This window comes from Leucopleurus acutus (assembly GCF_964270905.1).
Source record: "Leucopleurus acutus genome assembly, chromosome: 5".
NCBI classification, from domain to species: Eukaryota; Metazoa; Chordata; class Mammalia; order Artiodactyla; family Delphinidae; genus Leucopleurus; species Leucopleurus acutus.
This window is the reverse complement of record NC_139147.1, coordinates 26,347,829-26,366,038: the sequence shown is the minus strand read 5'-3', so window position 1 is coordinate 26,366,038 and position 18,210 is coordinate 26,347,829. Positions and strand designations below refer to the sequence as shown.

The window sequence follows — 18,210 nt, the reverse complement described above, 5'->3', positions numbered from 1 at the left end:
GGGCGGGGTCATCATGGTAGGGGAGGTGATAATAGAAGAACCCAAGTCTGTGTCCTGGAGAAATTCCTACAGATGGCACTGATTCTGATCTTATTGTTCATAATAAACATCTCAGATAAAAAATTATTTGCAGGATGTAGACTGTAGTTTTCTTTTCTGATTATTATTTGACTTTGGTACCACTGCTCTTTGGCTCTTGGGTCTCAGATGGCCAGAATGAAGGATTTTATTAACGAATGAAAAATTATAAAGTGTGTTCCATTAATTTTAGTGATAGTTAGAGATGACTATTATAAGTTATCTTCCAAGTCAAGTTTAGCAGAACTTATTTTCCCTCTAAATCTAGCCTTTAGTTATTTCCATCAAAGCCTATAACAGTGGTTCAGAAAACTTAGTGGAATTAGGAAAGGTCTTTGCTCTTAGTCACAGATTAATTGGAAGGTCCTGTTAACCTGGCTGGGCACACACATCTTAACAGGTTTATTTATCTATTAGATTCTGGAACCTTCGAGTGCCTCCAACTTAGTATATTAAGACAAAAAATGTCTTTTTTTGTTTTTAAGTTCCACGGGTAAATTATCATAAGCCCCTTTTGGGCAGTAGTGGTGGTTTGTACCTGATTTTATACAGTTGATTGGCATACTGCATCCTCTGAGGCAGCTGAAAATAGAGTGTATCAGAATTCACAAATCCATGCTTTTGTGGAGTCTCACCGAATGGCTCTCTGATAGAGGGCTACATTACTTAATCATGTGGCGGGCTTGGTTTCCCCATTTACAATGACAGTGTGTGACCATACTTAGGGATCGTATTGTGGTTTCTTTCTGTTCTCTTAACCTGTGATTTGAATACTTGTAGATTCCTCATGATACCATGTTCTTCTTCTTTTTTTGGATCCTACAGTACCATGGTGTATCCAGAGCTCCTTTAATGAGACAGAGAGTTTGCTTGCTTGTTTGTTTTTTCCTTGTCTTATCTTGGCTTTCTTTTAGATTATTTTATATTCTGGAGACAAAATTTATGACGACTACTATCAAGATCTCAAGGGACGAGTACATTTTACAAGTACTGATCTCAAATCTGGTGATGCATCAATAAATGTAACAAATTTACAGTTGTCAGATATTGGCACATACCAGTGCAAAGTGAAAAAAGCTCCCGGTGTTGGAAATAAGAAGATTCAGCTGACAGTTCTTGGTAAGTTATTTGTAATAATGTTACTTAGTAACAGGGTGAGTGGTCACAGTACTATAGTAGCAGCATTTATGTGAGACAAAGCTTAGGTTTTTAGAGTAATAATTTTAAATACTTGACATAATTCTAATGTCCTCTAATAGCATAAAACATAAAGCTACCTTTTTGTTTTTCCTTTGGGTAGGAAAAATAAGCGACCAACTTCTTTGTGAAGTTCATGAAAGCATTTGAAAGTAAACGAAGGAGTTCTGTGATATGGGAGAAGAACCCTAAAGCAGGAGTTAGGGGATCCAGGCTTTTCCCATTGTTCTCAGGTTTGCCCTGAGAATTAAATAGAACCTCTTCATTTCCTGGGCCTCAGCCTATATTTTCGAAACATAAAAATAATTATCATTAAATCTCTTTGCAGTCTTATTCAGCTCACAATTGTGACATGTGCCTCAAGCTTTTTCGAACTGCATTTCCCAAAGAATAAATGAGGTTTCTATGATGAATAATTGGAGTATTTAGAACAGAGGAGATGGAACATGGTAGCTGGAATATTGAATTGGTGTAAGGCCTTTAGACCTTAGATAGTCCTTTAACCTCCATGAGCATCACTGTTTTTCATCCTTAAAGTGAGGAGATTAGACAGGTGGCCACTAAGATGCAGCTCTCCAGGATAGTTTAGAAGGAGATATGTATAAACTGCTTTATAAACAGTCAAGGCCCACAGAGTTTGTTATCCTCCTCTAGAGGAGGATGGTCATGCACAAGCACTCTTTACCGCTGCAAATTGAGAAACTCTGAAAGGTACCATTCATAAATATACTTCTAAAATCTTATCGTGGTAGGCTTTACCCAAAAGTACAATGGCTGCCATGTAGAAAATCTCAACTGTCTGTCACTATTCAGTGACAGTAAATTCCCCTGTGACCTAAGGTGCCAGGTTTTGGGGACACTTGGGCACCCACTTTATGTAGGAAATGCTGGTTGCTGGAATCACCTGCCATACCCCTGGAAATAACTAATCTGGACAACTCCCCCGCCGCCCCCCCCAACCTCAACTTCTACCTTTCATTCCTTTTGTTTTAGAAACTGAGCAGAGAGCTTAAGTCTGTTGGATTCCAGACTCATCCTGAGTAGCATACTTTTCTAAAGAATGAATATCAGAGCAGGTAGAGATTAGGAATAAGAATGCGGATTTCTTTGCACCCCAATGGCAACTCCAGGGGTTGTCTTGGTTGGTAAGGCAGTCTTCTGGCAACATCACTGAAGGGGGCACACAAGGGGGTCCTGGTAAAGGGCACTCCATGCTAAATGGAGCTCATTCAGAACATTGGAAATTCTAGCCTTTGTGTCTACATTCAGCGAACATGGAGTTGCCTTTCTTTTTTATAAATATGAAAGCAGGTAAAGTTTAATAATTTGTCTGAACTCTTAGCCCAGGCATACCTGGAATTATAACCCTGAGTATATCTTCTTTAAGTACTGCTCTCCAGGAAGCATTGAGTTAGGATATATATGAAAATTTAACTAGTTCATGCTGTACCAAGCAGACTATACATATTTATCAGAATTATTTATTGTGAATCCCTGTCTGAGGGGGACAGGTACACTGGGAGGAATGCGATTGGCACATGTTCCCAGAAGAGGTGTGGACAGGCACCGTGTGTGTGAGTGTGTGTGTGTGTGTGTGTGTGTGTGTGTGTGTGAGAGGGAAAGAGAGACATCCCTTAGGAACAGGCTCTGGTCGAGCACACTGAGGCAGCAGCCATGGCTGTTGGGCAGGAGGGATGGCCTTTTACATTAAACCTCACACCCCTCACATCTTATTCCTCAGCCTAGATCTGTGGGAAGCGTTGAGACAGTAACTCCTTTTGTTAGCTCCGTGCGGCATCACCGTGGCCAAGCAAACCCTGAAGTCAAATCGGGGAGGGAGAGAGGGATTAAAATGTGGGGTAGGGGAGAATGGGGGCGGTGGTTGCTGAAGGGAAGTGGGGATGACTAATCCTCTGACCTGGCGAGGCTGTCTCAGAGCCAGAGGAGAATTTCTTTGTCTCTTCCATGTTTCCAGGTGAGTCATGACCACTGTGGCAGAAAACATTAGAAGTTTCTCTTGAAAGTGAGAGCTGGACAGAAGCCAAATTTGCTCACTTTTTTCTGAAAATTCTGCTTAGACAATCTGGAGGAAAGATTAAATAAAGTCCCCTCTAGGGACCAGACTGAATGGCAGTCCAGTGGAGCTCTTGCTTGGTTCACTGTCAGAGGCTCTGCCTGATACTTTGATTCGTTTGTGGGAAACCTGAAGATGCCACCATGGTGTTCACGGAGTAATGAAAGCTCGTTCGGTGAGCCGTGGGCGCTGTGTGGACCGTTAGCTGCCTCGGTGTGAGGGGTGGTATGTTGCTGTCCCTCGCTCCATTGCTGAGGCCCACCCTGCTCTTTCAGATACACCAGATGTATATGTGGATGCAACTCAGGAAAGAAACTGGACGGGGTGATGATAACAAAGGGAATTGACAGAGGGTTCATATGGTGGCCACACATTACCAGCACCTTCCCTGAGAACTCTGAAAAAGCCTATTATTGAGACCTTTCGGTATAAATAGACTGGGTTGTTTTGCAGAGGAGAGCACGCACAGGTTAACTTTCCTTCGTGTGTGTATATGGTGCGCTCAGACTGCACCCACATCACAAGAACACGTGGCAACAGCATGTGTGGGGACTCAATCAACACTGGGATTTTTTTTCAACTTTTTATTCTGAAATAATTTTAGTTTTACAGAAAAGTTGCAAAAATACCAGAAAGTTCCTGAGAGTATACCCATAACCTAATTTTTCCTAATGTTAACATTTTATAAAAGCATAGTACAACTACCAAAAGCAAGAGATTAATGTTGGGACAATAATATTAACTAAACTACAGGCCTAATTTGAATTCCACAGCTTCCTGTTAATGCGTTTTTGTGCTGGGGTCAAATCTAAGATCCCTGCTGCATTGACATCTGTGGTCTCCAGTTAATGTCAGGGGGCACATGATGTCCTGTCTTATTGTTAACCATGATCACTTGGTTTCAGTTTTATCTGATAGGTTTCTCTGCTATAATATTACTACTTTAAAAAAAAATTACTACTTTTCCCTCTGGGATTAAAAAATAATCACACGTTGGTGGGAATGTAAATTGATACAACCACTATGGAGAACAGTATGGAGGTTCCTTAAAAAACTAAAAATAGAACCACCATATGACCCAGCAATCCTACTACTGGGCATATATATACCCTGAGAAAACCATAATTCAAAAAGAGTCATGTGCCACAGGGTTCATTGCAGCACTATTTACAATAGCCAGGACATGGAAGCAGCCTAAGTGTCCATCAACAGATGGATGGATAAAGAAGATGTGGCACATATATACAGTGGAATATTACTTGGCCATAAAAAGAAACGAAATTGAGTTATTTGTATGAGGTGGATGGACCTAGGGACTGTCATACAGAGTGAAGTAACTCAGAAAGAGAAAAACATACCGTATGCTAACACATATATATGGAATCTAAAAAAAAAAAGAAATGGTTCTGATGAACCTAGGGATAGGACAGGAATAAAGACGCATAGAGAATGGACTTGAGGACATGGGGAGGGGGAAGGGTGAGCTGGGACGAAGTGAGAGAGTAACATGGACATATATACACTACCAAATGTAAAATAGCTAGTGGGAAGCAGCTGCATAGCACAGGGAGATCAGCTCGGTGCTTTGTGACCACCTAGAGCGGTGACATAGGGAGGGTGGGAGGGAGACGCAAGAGGGAAGAGATATGGGGATATATGTATACATATAGCTGATGCACTTTGTTCTACCACAGAAACTAACACAACATTGTAAAGCAATTATACTCCAGTAAAGATGTTTAAAAAAAAAAAAATCCCAGTGCGGGAACCACTTTGAGACTATGCAAATATCTTGTTTCTCCTCAACCTTTTTTTTTTGCGGTATGCGGGCCTCTCACTGTTGTGGCCTCTCCCGTTGCGGAGCACAAGCTCCGGGCGCACAGGCTCAGCGGCCATGGCTTACGGGCCCAGCCGCTCCGCGGCATGTGGGATCTTCCCGGACCGGGGCACGAACCCATGTCTCCTGCATCAGCAGGCGGACTCTCAACCACTGCACCACCAGGGAAGCCCTTTCTTTCTTTCTTTTTCTTTTTTTTTTTTTTTTGGCAGTACGCGGGCCTCTCACTGTTGTGGCCTCTCCCGTTGCGGAGCACAGGCTCCAGACGCGCAGGCTCAGCGGCCATGGCTCAGGGGCCCAGCTGCTCTGCGGCATGTGGGATCTTCCCTGACCGGGGCACGAATCCGTGTTCCCTGCATCGGCAGGCGAACTCTCAACCACTGCGCCACCAGGGAAGCCCCTCTTCAAACTTTTGACCATTGATTTTTACCATGTATGCACGGATTTTGCCAGGAGTCAAGGTATTTTGAACTAAGCAAAAATATTCCTATATGGATGACATGACGATCAAAGCATATTCTGTCCCAAACAGAGATTTAGAGTGTTTCCTATAGACTGAGGCAGTGAGCCACTAGCATGGAGGGATGATGATACAATACACAGATGGAGCACAGCATTGCTAAATCGGTGGGACGCTGACCGAATACGAGTTGACGGCCATGTACCCTTAACTGAGAATGACTTTTTATTAGCTCTGCTAATGATCATGGTGGCACATGTTCTGAGGACAATAGCTAGATATCCTGGAGCCCCAGACCAAAGAAACCTTAGCGGGTGAGACTTTATTTTTGTTCCTTTTGTGGTTTCATCTTTCTTTCAATTCAGCTAAGTGCCGTGGATTAGCAGTTTGTCTTCCTGGCTTTGTAATGCTGGGGCTGGCATGTAAAAGACTTGCACTTTCTCCACCCAGTAGAAAGCAGGCAGCCGGTCCTAAGCACCGCTCAGAACCAGTGCTGGTAAAAATCTCGTTCTGCTGTGCATAGAGTGTGTTGAAATCTCAAACTCAGTGGGACGTGATTTCCTGAGCAGCCACTTTAAACAACTGCCTGTTATTGGATATGTTTGGGGAGGGGACATTTTTCAGTAGAAAAGAGGAAGGGTTAGGGTTAGAACGCTGTATTACCAATAGAAGTTTGATGTCCAAAGCATTGCTTCAGTATCTCACCTACTGCTAGTTTGTGTAATAAAGGATTTATTGGTAGGTTGAAGAAATGGAGAACAAGGCTCATTTTGTTGAAGACTCAGAGGATGAGATAATGCGCAAAACTGATTCAAAAGTCCAGTTGATGTAATGTCCAGGGCAACTGATCAGTCTGCAAAAGAAAGAGATTTCCTTAGGAAAGTCAACAACGCAGTTAAATGCATCTGTTGATCCTTACTAAAAAGTATAAGTAGTAACAAAGGGGAGAAATCCAATTAAATTTAAGAATTACCAGGAAATGTGTGAAGTGAGATCATGATTGACAACCTTAGGTAAAGATGCCCCACTGTGTATGACAGACTGTGTCAGCCAGATTTGGAAAACAGTTTGACACTTTCTTATAGAGATAAACATTTACTTACCTGGTATGAAAAAGGAAAACATATACCACTATTTACAAGCAGTGTTGTTCAAACTGTTCACGTAGTGCCAAACTGTAAAACCCATTCACATTTATTCTTAGTAGTGAAAGAATAAAAGCCCACCCAGGACTTGAAAGAATGAAAATCAGAAAAACAGAAGAAAAGCAGTCCTGCCATTTATCAGGTTGGGAAGAGAGATGCAAATAGAGCCAGGTACAGGGTTTATGGGGAATGTTGCTCTCCAAGGTCGTGGGATGCTGGGAAACTATAGCCTACTGCTGTCTCCTCATTGCTGCCCCCAGACCCGCTTTGCGCTACTCATCCTTTACTGGGGGTACTCAGGTTGCTAAATGACCCTCGTCTCCAGTTTAATCCCCGCTTCTCCTAATCCTGCCTCAGAAATGGCATCAGATTCAGAACTGATCTCTGCCTCTAGAAGACTCTTCTCAGAACCTTCAGAATCCCTCTCTCCCTTGTCCCAGCTCCTCATAGCACCTCCTCGCCAGTCAGTCTGATTTCCACAGACTTCACACCTGCTCCTGGCCAGTTTAGCTAATTAGGCTTTAACAGTAGCCCCAAGACAGGAAACAGTGTGCATCAATACCTGAATGAACAAGCAATGGGATACAACTCGGTAGTAAGAAAGAACGGACCACTGATATATATATACAACAACATAGATCAATTGGATCAGATAAAAAAGCCTTACGATGAATAAAAGAAGCAAAAGCGCATACTGTATTTTTCCATTTATAGGACTCACGAAGCAGCAGAACTAATCTATAGCAATAGAAATCCGATCAGCGGCTGTCTGGGACCCATTTGTGCAGTGAGATCAATTGCAGTCAGCTTGAGGGAAATTGCTTGGGAGAGGATTGGAGTGGTGCTTAGTGTTGAAAGTGATCAGCTCGCATGATTAAAATGTGTTAATTTTATTGTATGTGTATTATGCCTTAATGCAGTTCAGCAAGAGAGTCTGAACTGCCAGGGTGTTAACCTAGTGTTCAGGTGGGTTTCACATAATGGAGTTAGACCTGGAATATAACCTCAGATCTGCCTTTTTATAACACTGCTCTCTGGGTGGTTCTGGATCGCTGTAAATGTGGAAAATAATTGGTCCTTCCTGTACTAAGTGAATTGTCCCTCCTATCAGCATAATTTATCGTCAACCCCCTGATTGTTGGGTTAACAGCACACAGAGAGGGTTGTGACAATGCATATACTCCCAGAGGGCTACACGTCACAGGGCTACATGTCACGCTCCAAGTAGAAGAATAGGTTGGGAATGGGGGGTGGGGTGAAGGAGCTTCCTTGGGTCTGAAGTAGCCCAGCCTGCATCATCCTTGCTTTTTTCACATGTGCCCCATGGGATGGAGGGGCACAGAGCCGCACCTGAGATGCTGCCTGGCCTTGTGCAGTGGCTGCTTGCCTGAGCTCATTCTTGCCTGTTTTGTGCTGGATCAAGCTGAGTAAACTGGCGTTGGCAACCTATTGTAGTCTTTCAGTCTTGTCCACTCTGAACCCAGGACCCCCTGCTATTGAGTTAGTGGTTGTGCGACATGCTGTGTGTTTAAGTAATCATTAGAAACACACATTCCGTTCTCTTGTATAAAGTTATAACTTATTTTCTTTTCTCAGTTAAGCCTTCAGGTACAAGATGTTACATTGATGGATCAGAAGAAATTGGAAGTGACTTTAAACTAAAATGTGAACCGAAAGAAGGTTCACTCCCATTACGATATGAATGGCAAAAATTGTCCAACTCACAGAAACTGCCAACCTCATGGTTACCAGGTACTGCTGATTATGCACTTTGAATCGTGTGCCATTGATTTAGACTTAAGTCTAGTAGGGTTTGTGCATGTAAGTGTATATTTTTAAATCCCCAGATACCTTCCCTTTTCTAGACAGAGCAATCAGGATTCTGTGGGAATTAGTCAGTGTTTTATAATGACAACTTGGTGTCATGTAGTATAAGTGAAGAGATATTTTTATAATGATCACCATTTAGGATATTATAATTGGTTTCTTTGTTGTATATTTTTTAATTGATGGTAATATTGATGGAAACTGTTCATTATCATAAATTAGTGGTTAAGTTACAGCAAGAGTTGGATGTTGAGTGTTTTGCCTGGGTTCATGTTGAAGATACGGTTATTTAACCATGGCATGTCTGTTAAAACAACAAAACAACAGCTGTGACTAACCAACAAGATTCAAATTGGTTAAATCTGATTATTCATCTGTATGTTATAATTAACCTGTTATTCAAACTGGTTACCATGCTCCACCCTCCTCCCTCCCACCCCACCCTGCTTTTAAGCAGGATCTCTCTCCACCTCTGTTTTTCAAACTAAGAGGCTGAACAATACGACCCTCTCTCACTTTCTTTCATGTTTCTTCTGTCTGGGGGGATGACATACATTTTGTAAATCTTACTGCTGCACCTAAGAGCCTTTGTGGCACAGAATGTTTTTTATAGTCAACGTGGCTCTCTGCTTCAGCAGAGACTCTCTGTGCCTGGCTGAAGGGGTCATGATTACCTTGGCTTTGACATAAATGAACTAGAGGCACAGTCGTTTGCATCCCGGAGACATGCACGTGTCTTGCCAAGTTTGTTCTGTACGTAGCTTCAGTTTGTCTCACTTTTACCTGGATTGTCAACCAAGTAGAGTTTGCTTTTACTAAAAACTCAGCAATATGTTACTATAAGAATGGGTTTTGCTCCCTTACCCCCTTTCTTCTCATAGAAATGACTTCACCTGTTATATCTGTAAAAAATGCCACTACCGAATACTCTGGGACATACAGTTGTACAGTCAAAAACAGAGTGGGCTCTGATCAATGCCTGCTACGCCTGGATGTTGTTCCTCGTAAGTTATCTTCTTTCTGCTCTGATAGTGTTATCTTTATACAGCCTCCTTTGGTTCCATCAGTGAGTGTGGGTATTAAGGGCAAGGGGATGCTAACTTTGAGCAAAGCACCCTGTGGCTTGGTTGCTAGCTTTTCTAAGTTATGGAAAGAAAAAAAGTACTACATTTTATTAATAAAACCTTCTTTATTATTGTAGTGACATTAAAGAGGCAAGAGTTGTCAAATTGACTCTTGTACCATATTTAGCCAATGTCAGTGACGACAAGCTTTTTAGAACATTCTTATATGCCAACCAATATAGCTGTGAATATTAAAATCTTTTAGAGTGGTTTCATTCTTTTATCCTTGAAATAGCTTACACAGTTCAGAAGAAAGTTCTTTTAGTGGATTTTCCCCTAGGCCAGAAAAAAAGCTAACTAATTTGTCTCTTAACGTTAGTATATGCGATGAAATCAATGTCATTGTGTATCCTTACCTTCAAAATGACTAGATGGAAGTTTTTTTGTTTGTTTGTTTTGCTTTTTTTAATATTAATTATTTCCTTATTAACATTTTATTCTAGCTTCCAATAGAGCTGGGACAATTGCAGGAGCTGTTATAGGGACTTTGCTTGCGCTAGTGCTCATTGGTCTTATCATCTTTTGCTGTCATAAAAAGCGCAGAGAAGAAAAATACGAAAAGGAAGTTCATCATGATATCAGGTAATTAAGTGACACAGGAGTTGACTGATGTATACTCTATTATGTCACTAAAGCATTAATTCTCTTAACCATCTGAAGCATTTGCCCCTATGAGAATTGGATGAAAGCTATAGCTCTTCCCCTCAACATATTTGAAAGCTTTTACTTATTTCAAGTGTGTGGAGCCAACCAACCTACACTGTGCCCTCCTCCTCGTTTTGGGCTCTACATTAAGAACCATTGCAAAATGCTTTTCTCAAGACTGTCTACCTTCTCCCAATAAAGTACAGGCATGAAACAGCAAAGGAAACCATAAACAAGATGAAAAGACATACCCTCAGTATGGTAGAAAATATTTGCAAATGAAGCAACTAACAAAAGATTAATCTCCAAAATATACAAACAGCTCATGCAGCTCAATATCAAAAAAACAAACAGCCCAATCCAGAAATAGGTGGAAGACCTAAATAGACATTTCTCCAAAGACATACAGATGGCCAAGAAACACATGAAAAGATGCTCAACATCACAAATCATTAGAGAAATGCAAATCAAAACCACAATGAGGTATCACCTCACACTGGTCAGAATGGCCATCATCAAAAAAACCTATAAACAATAAATGCTGGAGAGGGTGTGGAGAAAAGGGAACCCTCTTGCACTGCTGGTGGGAATGTAAATTGATACAGCCACTATGGAGAACAGTATGGAGGGTCCTTAAAAAACTAAAAATAGAACTACCATATGACCCAGCAATCCCACTACTGGGCATATACCCTGAGAAAACCATAATTCAAAAGGAGTCATGTACCAAAATATTAATTGCAGCTCTCTTTACAATAGCCAGGACATGGAAGCAACCTAAGTGTCCATCAACAGATGGATGGATAAAGAAGATGTGGCACATGTATACAATGGAATATTACTCAGCCATAAAAAGAAACGAAATTGAGTTACTTGTAGTGAGGTGGATGGACCTAGAGTCTGTCATACAGAGTGAAGTAAGTCAGAAAGAGAAAAACAAATACTGTATGCTAACACATATATGTGGAACAACAACAACAACAACAAAAGGTTCTGATGAACCTAGGGGCAGGACAGGAATAAAGACGCAGATGTAGAGAATGGACTTGAGGACACGGAGGGGGAAGGGTAAGCTGAGAGGAAGTGAGAGAGTAGCATGGGCATATATACACTACCAAATACAAGATAGCTAGTAGGAAACAGCTGCATGGCACAGGGAGATCAGCTGAAAGCTTTGTGACGACCTAGAGGGGTGGGACAGGGAGGGTGGGAGGGAGGCTCAAGAGGAAGAGGATATGGGGATATATGTATACATATAGCTGATTCCCTTTGTTGTACAGCAGAAACTAACATAACGTTGTAAAACAATTATACTCCAATAAAGATGTGAAAGGAAAAAAAGTACAGGCATAAAGTTTTCAAAAAATTGAGATGTTGGGCTTCCCTGGTGGCGCAGTGGTTGAGAGTCCGCCTGCCGATGCAGGGGACGCGGGTTCGTGCCCCGGTCCGGGAAGATCCCACATGCCGTGGAGCGGCTGGGCCCGTGAGCCATGGCCGCTGAGCCTGCGCGTCCGGAGCCTGTGCTCCGCAACGGGAGAGGCCACAGCAGTGAGAGGCCCGCGTACCGCAAAGAAAAAAAAAAGAAAATGGAGATGTTAAGGTTTGATTTCTCTATACAGCTAATCTACAGAGCATGGGATTGTTATTTATTTATTTATTTATTTTCAGTACGCAGGCCTCTCACCGTTGCGGCCTCTCCCGTTGCGGAGCACAGGCTCCGGACGCACAGGCTCAGCGGCCATGGCTCACGGGCCCAGCCGCTCCACGGCATGTGGGATCTTCCCGGACCGGGGCACGAACCCGCGTCCCCTGCATCGGCAGGCGGACTCTCAACCACTGTGCCACCAGGGAAGCCCTGGGTTTTTTTTTTTTAAAGATCTGATTGTATCAAGTGACATAGGTAGTTAATAGAACTATGGGTAATGTGATTTTATTTTATTTTTTAAATATTCTAAACCAGTAGATCTTAACTAGAAGTACACATTGGATTATAGAACTTGTAAAAATAACATATGACCAAAGTAACACCCAGAAAATTGACATTTGGTGGGTCTGGGCACTTTTATTTTTTAAATGCACAGAAGTAACTCAGATATATATTCTATGTCAGTGCTTAGTGTGAAAATTCTTATGCCTAATTCTCAGTTTTTGCAAACGTCAGTCTGCTAAGTTTTCAGCTAAAGTCTTAGATGAGTAACTTTCATAATAAAAAGGATATTTTGTCTTGTTCTTTTTTTGGTAGAAATATCTGCAGGTGTTAGGGCTTTATTGACTATAGAGTGTTACATGACTGTAACCAGGTTATCTTGATCAGTGATACTAGAATATGAAAATATTTGAAGTTTGTTCTTTGCAAGACAGCATTATAGAATAGCACATTTTTGTAAAAAACACATTTCATTGTGAAGATAGAAACTGTAAATGACAAATTTGGCACAGATACACAGTTATGACATTATGCCTTATTGTGCTTGTTTTTTGTGTGTCACACACGATTTTATGTACTTAATGCTTAAATAGAGGCTCTTCCCTACCCATGATTCATAGCTTACATATTGTAGGTTTTTAGAAATTTGTTCTTTGAACGTGTATTGGGATCTTTATTTCTAGGGAAGACGTGCCTCCTCCAAAGAGCCGTACGTCCACTGCCAGAAGCTACCTCGGCAGCAATCATTCATCCCTGGGATCCATGTCCCCTTCCAACATGGAAGGGTATTCCAAGACTCAGTATAACCAAGTGCCAAGCGAAGACTTCGAGCGCGATCCTCAGAGTGCGACGCTCCCAACTGCTAAGGTAGCTGCCCCTAATCTCAGTAGGATGGGAGCGGTGCCTGTGATGATTCCAGCACAGAGCAAGGACGGGTCCATAGTATAGAGCCTCTGTACCCTTCATCTGTGCTCTCCTCTTGAGATGTGAACACCTGTTTTAATTTTTGCTACCAGCCTCAAAAAAAACATATATATATATATATAAAGTTAACCAAAAACTGTAAGAATAATACTTCAAAAAGTTTTGTTTGGTTATATTGAAATAGTAAAGGCATTAAAGTTCTAAGGACAAATTCACCATCTAAATAATATTTCCTTTAAGAGCTTGACTTTATAGGTTTCTGACTATCAATACTTAAGTCAGCTGTGGCACTTTGAATATGAAATCATAGGTGAAGAAATAAATTGGTGAACTTACAACAATGCATACCAAGTTGATACTTGAATCATCTGAAAGTGGTACTTTATAATTTCTGTTATTTTTATATTGCTTTTTTCAGTTAATTTATGACCCCCACCCCCTGCCAAAATTGGTAAAGAAAGATTCATGGCAAAAATACTCACGTAGATTTATGTTTGTTTTTGTTTTTGCTTCTCTGAAAACTCTAAATGTGTTTGACGAGTCTCTAATAACTAGAAAACACTACTAGAAGTCACTAGTTCTGAGTAATTCATAAACCTTGTATATGAAATGACTTAAGTATTTAATTGCTAGATTGCTGTGGGCAGCAGGGATGTAGTAAGCTCTTTTGTATGCTAAAATAAAGGAGCATTTATCTGATTCATTTAGAAAATTTGCTGTCAGCTACATATAGCGATGACACTAGTGGTGCAGTTGTGAGGATGAATTTTGTTGATTAATGTTCCAATGCCCTGAGGCCTGTGGTGGTCTTCAGAACAGTGACCTGCTATCAAGGAAGTGTAGTATTTTGCAATTCCCAAGTAAATGCTCGTCCTCAACTTTAGGTGATATTTTTCTAAAAAGAAAAAATTATAACTCATTTATTATTTGACAATTACAGATTGTAATTCCGTAATTATTGGTTCTAAATTTTAATTTTTTTTTTCCTGGTTCAGTGTTTTGTTTTTGTGATGATGTTGTACATTATATGTTCTAGAAATGTAATCTTAAATTACCCTCTTGAATGCAGTTCCTGGAGGATACTTTCTTCATAGACTTAGAATACACTTTAAACTAGTAAGTGTCCTCTATCAATTCTGTTTCAGACTTGGGAGGATGTACAGTTGCTATTGTATGGCCAGCATGTCTTGTGTAGTTGCAGAAAATCAAGCTGAGCTTTGAAAAGTTTGTCTTAGTTTTGTGGAAGTGACTTAATCTTAAAAAAAAAGAAAAAAAAAGAAAAAAGAAAAAAAGAAGAGAGAAATGAAAAGGAATAAAAGGAATACTCCTACCTGCCAAATGTGTTAAGTACTGTTTTAGTAGATGAAAGTGAATTTATTGTACTTTCCTTAAGATTGTGAGGGAGTGTGGATTGAGTAGAATGAGCCAGCAGTTTCTTGGTCTGCAGTAAATTATTTCACTAGCTCTGATACCTTTTCCCTAGATTTTAGTAGGGAGTTGGTTTCTTTTCATCTCTTTGGGTGCTGTGGTGGTAAATGCTACATTATAAATTAATGTTGGCATGAATTTATGATTAGGCAGAGTATTGTATACACTTTTTAATGGTAAATTGAAGCTGAATGTGTAATGGATTCGTGTATAGTTTTACATATTTGGAAGCATTTTAAAAATAGGTTTTTAACATTACATAATATTGCTTTTACTCTTGTGTTAACGTTTTCATCTGTGCCTTTTGGGTAATTTAGTTTTTATTATGAATTTCTGGTGCCTATGAACTAGCTATCGCCTGAAAGGTGCTTAGAGGTGAAGGTACTGTTCCTAAAAATGCATCACTGTGATACCTTTCTATCCTCATACTTTCAGTCTTGCCTCTTTTCTGATCTTTCTGGATGCAAGTTAACTGATTGTGTTACTCATAAAGTTTTTAAAATTTCAACATCCCCTACACTCTTCTGACTGTGTTTCTGATTTTATAATAACTGTTTTTGAATACCAGGCCTCTGGTCTGTTTCATATGAATAAAATTTATGATATTATAAAAATAAATAGCAGAGCACAGACATTACTAATAAAAATTTTGGTCCTTTCTAGTCCCAGTTTTCATATAATGAAAATTATGCTATCAATCTAAGTAGAAATTACCACAAAAGGTGGACATATGTAAGGCTTTCCTTTCCTTAGACTTCATAGTTAGTCTAGGATTTGGTTATAAGTAAATCGGAATCTCTTCCAGAAATGCTTCCTTCCAGGTCAGGGTCATTACCAGGTACAGCCTGAGAAACAAGCTTGGAAAAAAAACTGCTGTTGTGACCTGAAGAGACCTACTGGATGTGGTTGAGTTTAGAGGACAGAACTCAGTTTTAGGTTTATGTCTCCAGCTACTCATTGTAAATTTCAGTGAATCCAAAAGTCAAATAGTACTGATAACTTCCTAAATAATTCTCAGTGGTAGTTTCTGGTGAACTAGAGATCAAGTATTTGTTCTAGAATTACTATTGGTAATCATCAAGCAAGTCAACAAAAAATTGTTATTCAAGCATTTCCATTAGTAGCCAAACATCAGTCAAGGACGGCACTGAACCTTCAAAGCAAAACTCTTCCATTCTACTTTATACCTAAGAGACTTGACACCATCTTTCTGAGTTATGCAGGATAACTTCAAAAGAAATATCATAGAGGACGTAATTCTGTGCTTTGCATATGTAGATTACAGGTTTCTTTTTCTTATGGCAACCTTACTAATATTTCCCTGTTAGAAGGCCAAAAACAAAAACCTTATTGATAAACAGGCCAAATTACTTTTTTAAATTTGGGCTATCTGCCGGGAAGTTGTTACAATGGAAACACAGACTGTGTCTTAGGGGGAGGTTAATTCAAGAAACACAATTAGATTATTGGTATGAATTAATACCTGGTTTTTATTGAAAAGATAATTTTTAGGATTGAGATCTGGAAATTTGGAGCAAGTGAAGGGGCAAATAAACATTTTGATTAAATATGAAAAGAACTCACTGCATGAAGTTGGATGTCAAATTCTGTAATGTTTGGCTTCTTAACTATTCTCTGTCTTTCTGTGTGCGTGCAGCATGTAAATCTGAAGTTATATGAACGTTTAAAGTTTTTTTTTCTAATCTTGTTTCATCTCCACAGTGTTTAGGGCTTTCAGATGCCTTATTCCAGTGTGAACAGAAAAAGTCCTTATTTTTTTGTGGTTACTGCTTTGATGTGTCATGTAAGGAGTAGTTTGTAGAAAATGTTGGCATACTTTTAACTTTTTAGTGGCTTGTAACATTATATATTATATATATGTATATATATCTTTATAATATTCCTGTGTTTAGTAGTATAAATGTTCTGGGCAAGTTTTCATATTTCAAATGCCTTTGGATATTCTTGCAATACAGGCAACGTGTTCTGTAGTTAGATTTTTTTTACTCATTTGACACTAAAATGGTCTATAACTGAGCACAAATTCTACCTAATAGAAGCAGGAAAGAATAATAAATAAACTGATGAATTGTGGTTCTGTTTATCTTATGGATGGTAACACCAGCGAATATTGGCTGCATCTGGCTTCTCACTGTTAATTAAAATCCAGTTTTATAAAATACCCTATTTTGTAATTTCAGAGTGTGGTGTGAATATCGGTTGGATTTGGTTTTGGCACTGAACACTAAAAGCTCCAAAGAACTCTGTTTTCTACTAACTTAATGACACAAGTGTTAAGAGAACCACAATTCACTGATTTTCATCCCTAACTGTGGATTTCTGTGACAAATACACTTATACTACTGAGAAGTAATATTTTGACACTTCATATATGCAAGTAGAGAATTGATAGTGTCAGTTTCAAAAATGATTTTTTGTATTTCAAGTTTCTGGCTTAAATATCCAATGGTGCAGATTTTGACATTTGTAAGAACAAAATTTGGTTTAAAAAAAAGCCAAAAACTTGCTCTGGTTTTGTGACCTTGTGTACCTTAAAAAAAATAAAATCAAGAAAGTAGTTTTCTGCCTCATGGTGTGGCTTCATAAGCTTCATTATACTCTTCCTCCCTGCTTTTCTGAGCCAGGGTTTCCTTCTCCCCTCTCCTTTGCATCTTTTATTAAACAAAGTAAAGATCAGAACAATGACATCAATGAAAACATATCAAACATATTTATAGAAATTTCTGCAGTCCTGTGCATCTATATGACAGTAAATAACATAATGTATTTGGGGTTGAAACCTCCAAAGTTCTGTTATCGTGTCACAATTTACAGCGTAAATTCGAGTTTTTCAGATGAATTAAAAATGTGTGTACATGTATGTATTAAATACACACATCTACTTATACTTTAAAGCTATTTTCATTGACTCTAAATGTTGATTTCAGAAAAAAAAACAGGATGAGGTTAGCAGTGCTTTTGTAAGAAGGTATTTTGGGAAATATTTTGTTTATACTACTGTTTCTCAACCTTGGCACTTTTAACATTTTGGGATGGATGATTCTTGGTTGTGGGAGACATCCTGTGCATTGCAGGATGTTTAGTAGCATCGCTGGCCTTTACCTACTAGGTGCCAGTAGCTCTTGCCCTCCTTCCTCCAGATGTGACAACCAAAAATGTCTCCAGTGTTGCCAAATAGCCACTGGGGTGGGGGGCAAAACTGCCCCTAGTTGAGAACCAGTGGTTTATACTAATGTGAAGTTTTCTACTCAGAGGTTAAAAGAAGAGCATAGGGCTTCCCTGGTGGCGCAGTGGTTGAGAGTCCGCCTGCTGATGCAGGGGACGCGGGTTCGTGCCCCGGTCCGGGAAGATCCCACATGCCACGGAGTGGCTGGGCCCGTGAGCCATGGCCGCTGGGCCTGCGCGTCCGGAGCCTGTGCTCTGCAAGGGGAGAGGCCACAACAGTGAGAGGCCCGCATACCGCAAAAAATAAAAATAAAAATAAACAACAAAAAAAAGAAGAGCATAGGCTTTGGAGTCAGAC

At 40.0% G+C, this 18,210-nt stretch overlaps 1 protein-coding gene across 4 annotated transcripts in view; it reads left to right on the top strand.

Annotated features, from left to right (window-relative positions):
* Nucleotides 1-17,302, top strand: part of CXADR (CXADR cell adhesion molecule) — a 52,937-nt gene extending 35,635 nt beyond the window's left edge. Inside the window, exons 3-8 of one of the 4 annotated variants that reach the window (XM_082840040.1) lie at nucleotides 993-1,197; nucleotides 8,388-8,543; nucleotides 9,500-9,622; nucleotides 10,186-10,324; nucleotides 12,998-13,181; nucleotides 16,868-17,302. In XM_082840040.1, the coding sequence (XP_082696166.1) occupies nucleotides 993-1,197; nucleotides 8,388-8,543; nucleotides 9,500-9,622; nucleotides 10,186-10,324; nucleotides 12,998-13,181; nucleotides 16,868-16,879 (819 nt within the window). In that variant the 3' untranslated portion in view covers nucleotides 16,880-17,302. Of the gene's footprint in view, nucleotides 1-992; nucleotides 1,198-8,387; nucleotides 8,544-9,499; nucleotides 9,623-10,185; nucleotides 10,325-12,997; nucleotides 14,534-16,867 lie in introns of those variants that run through there. The other 3 variants (XM_082840039.1, XM_082840041.1, XM_082840042.1) reach the window with 3 other exon arrangements.
* Nucleotides 17,303-18,210: the final 908 nt, after the last annotated feature.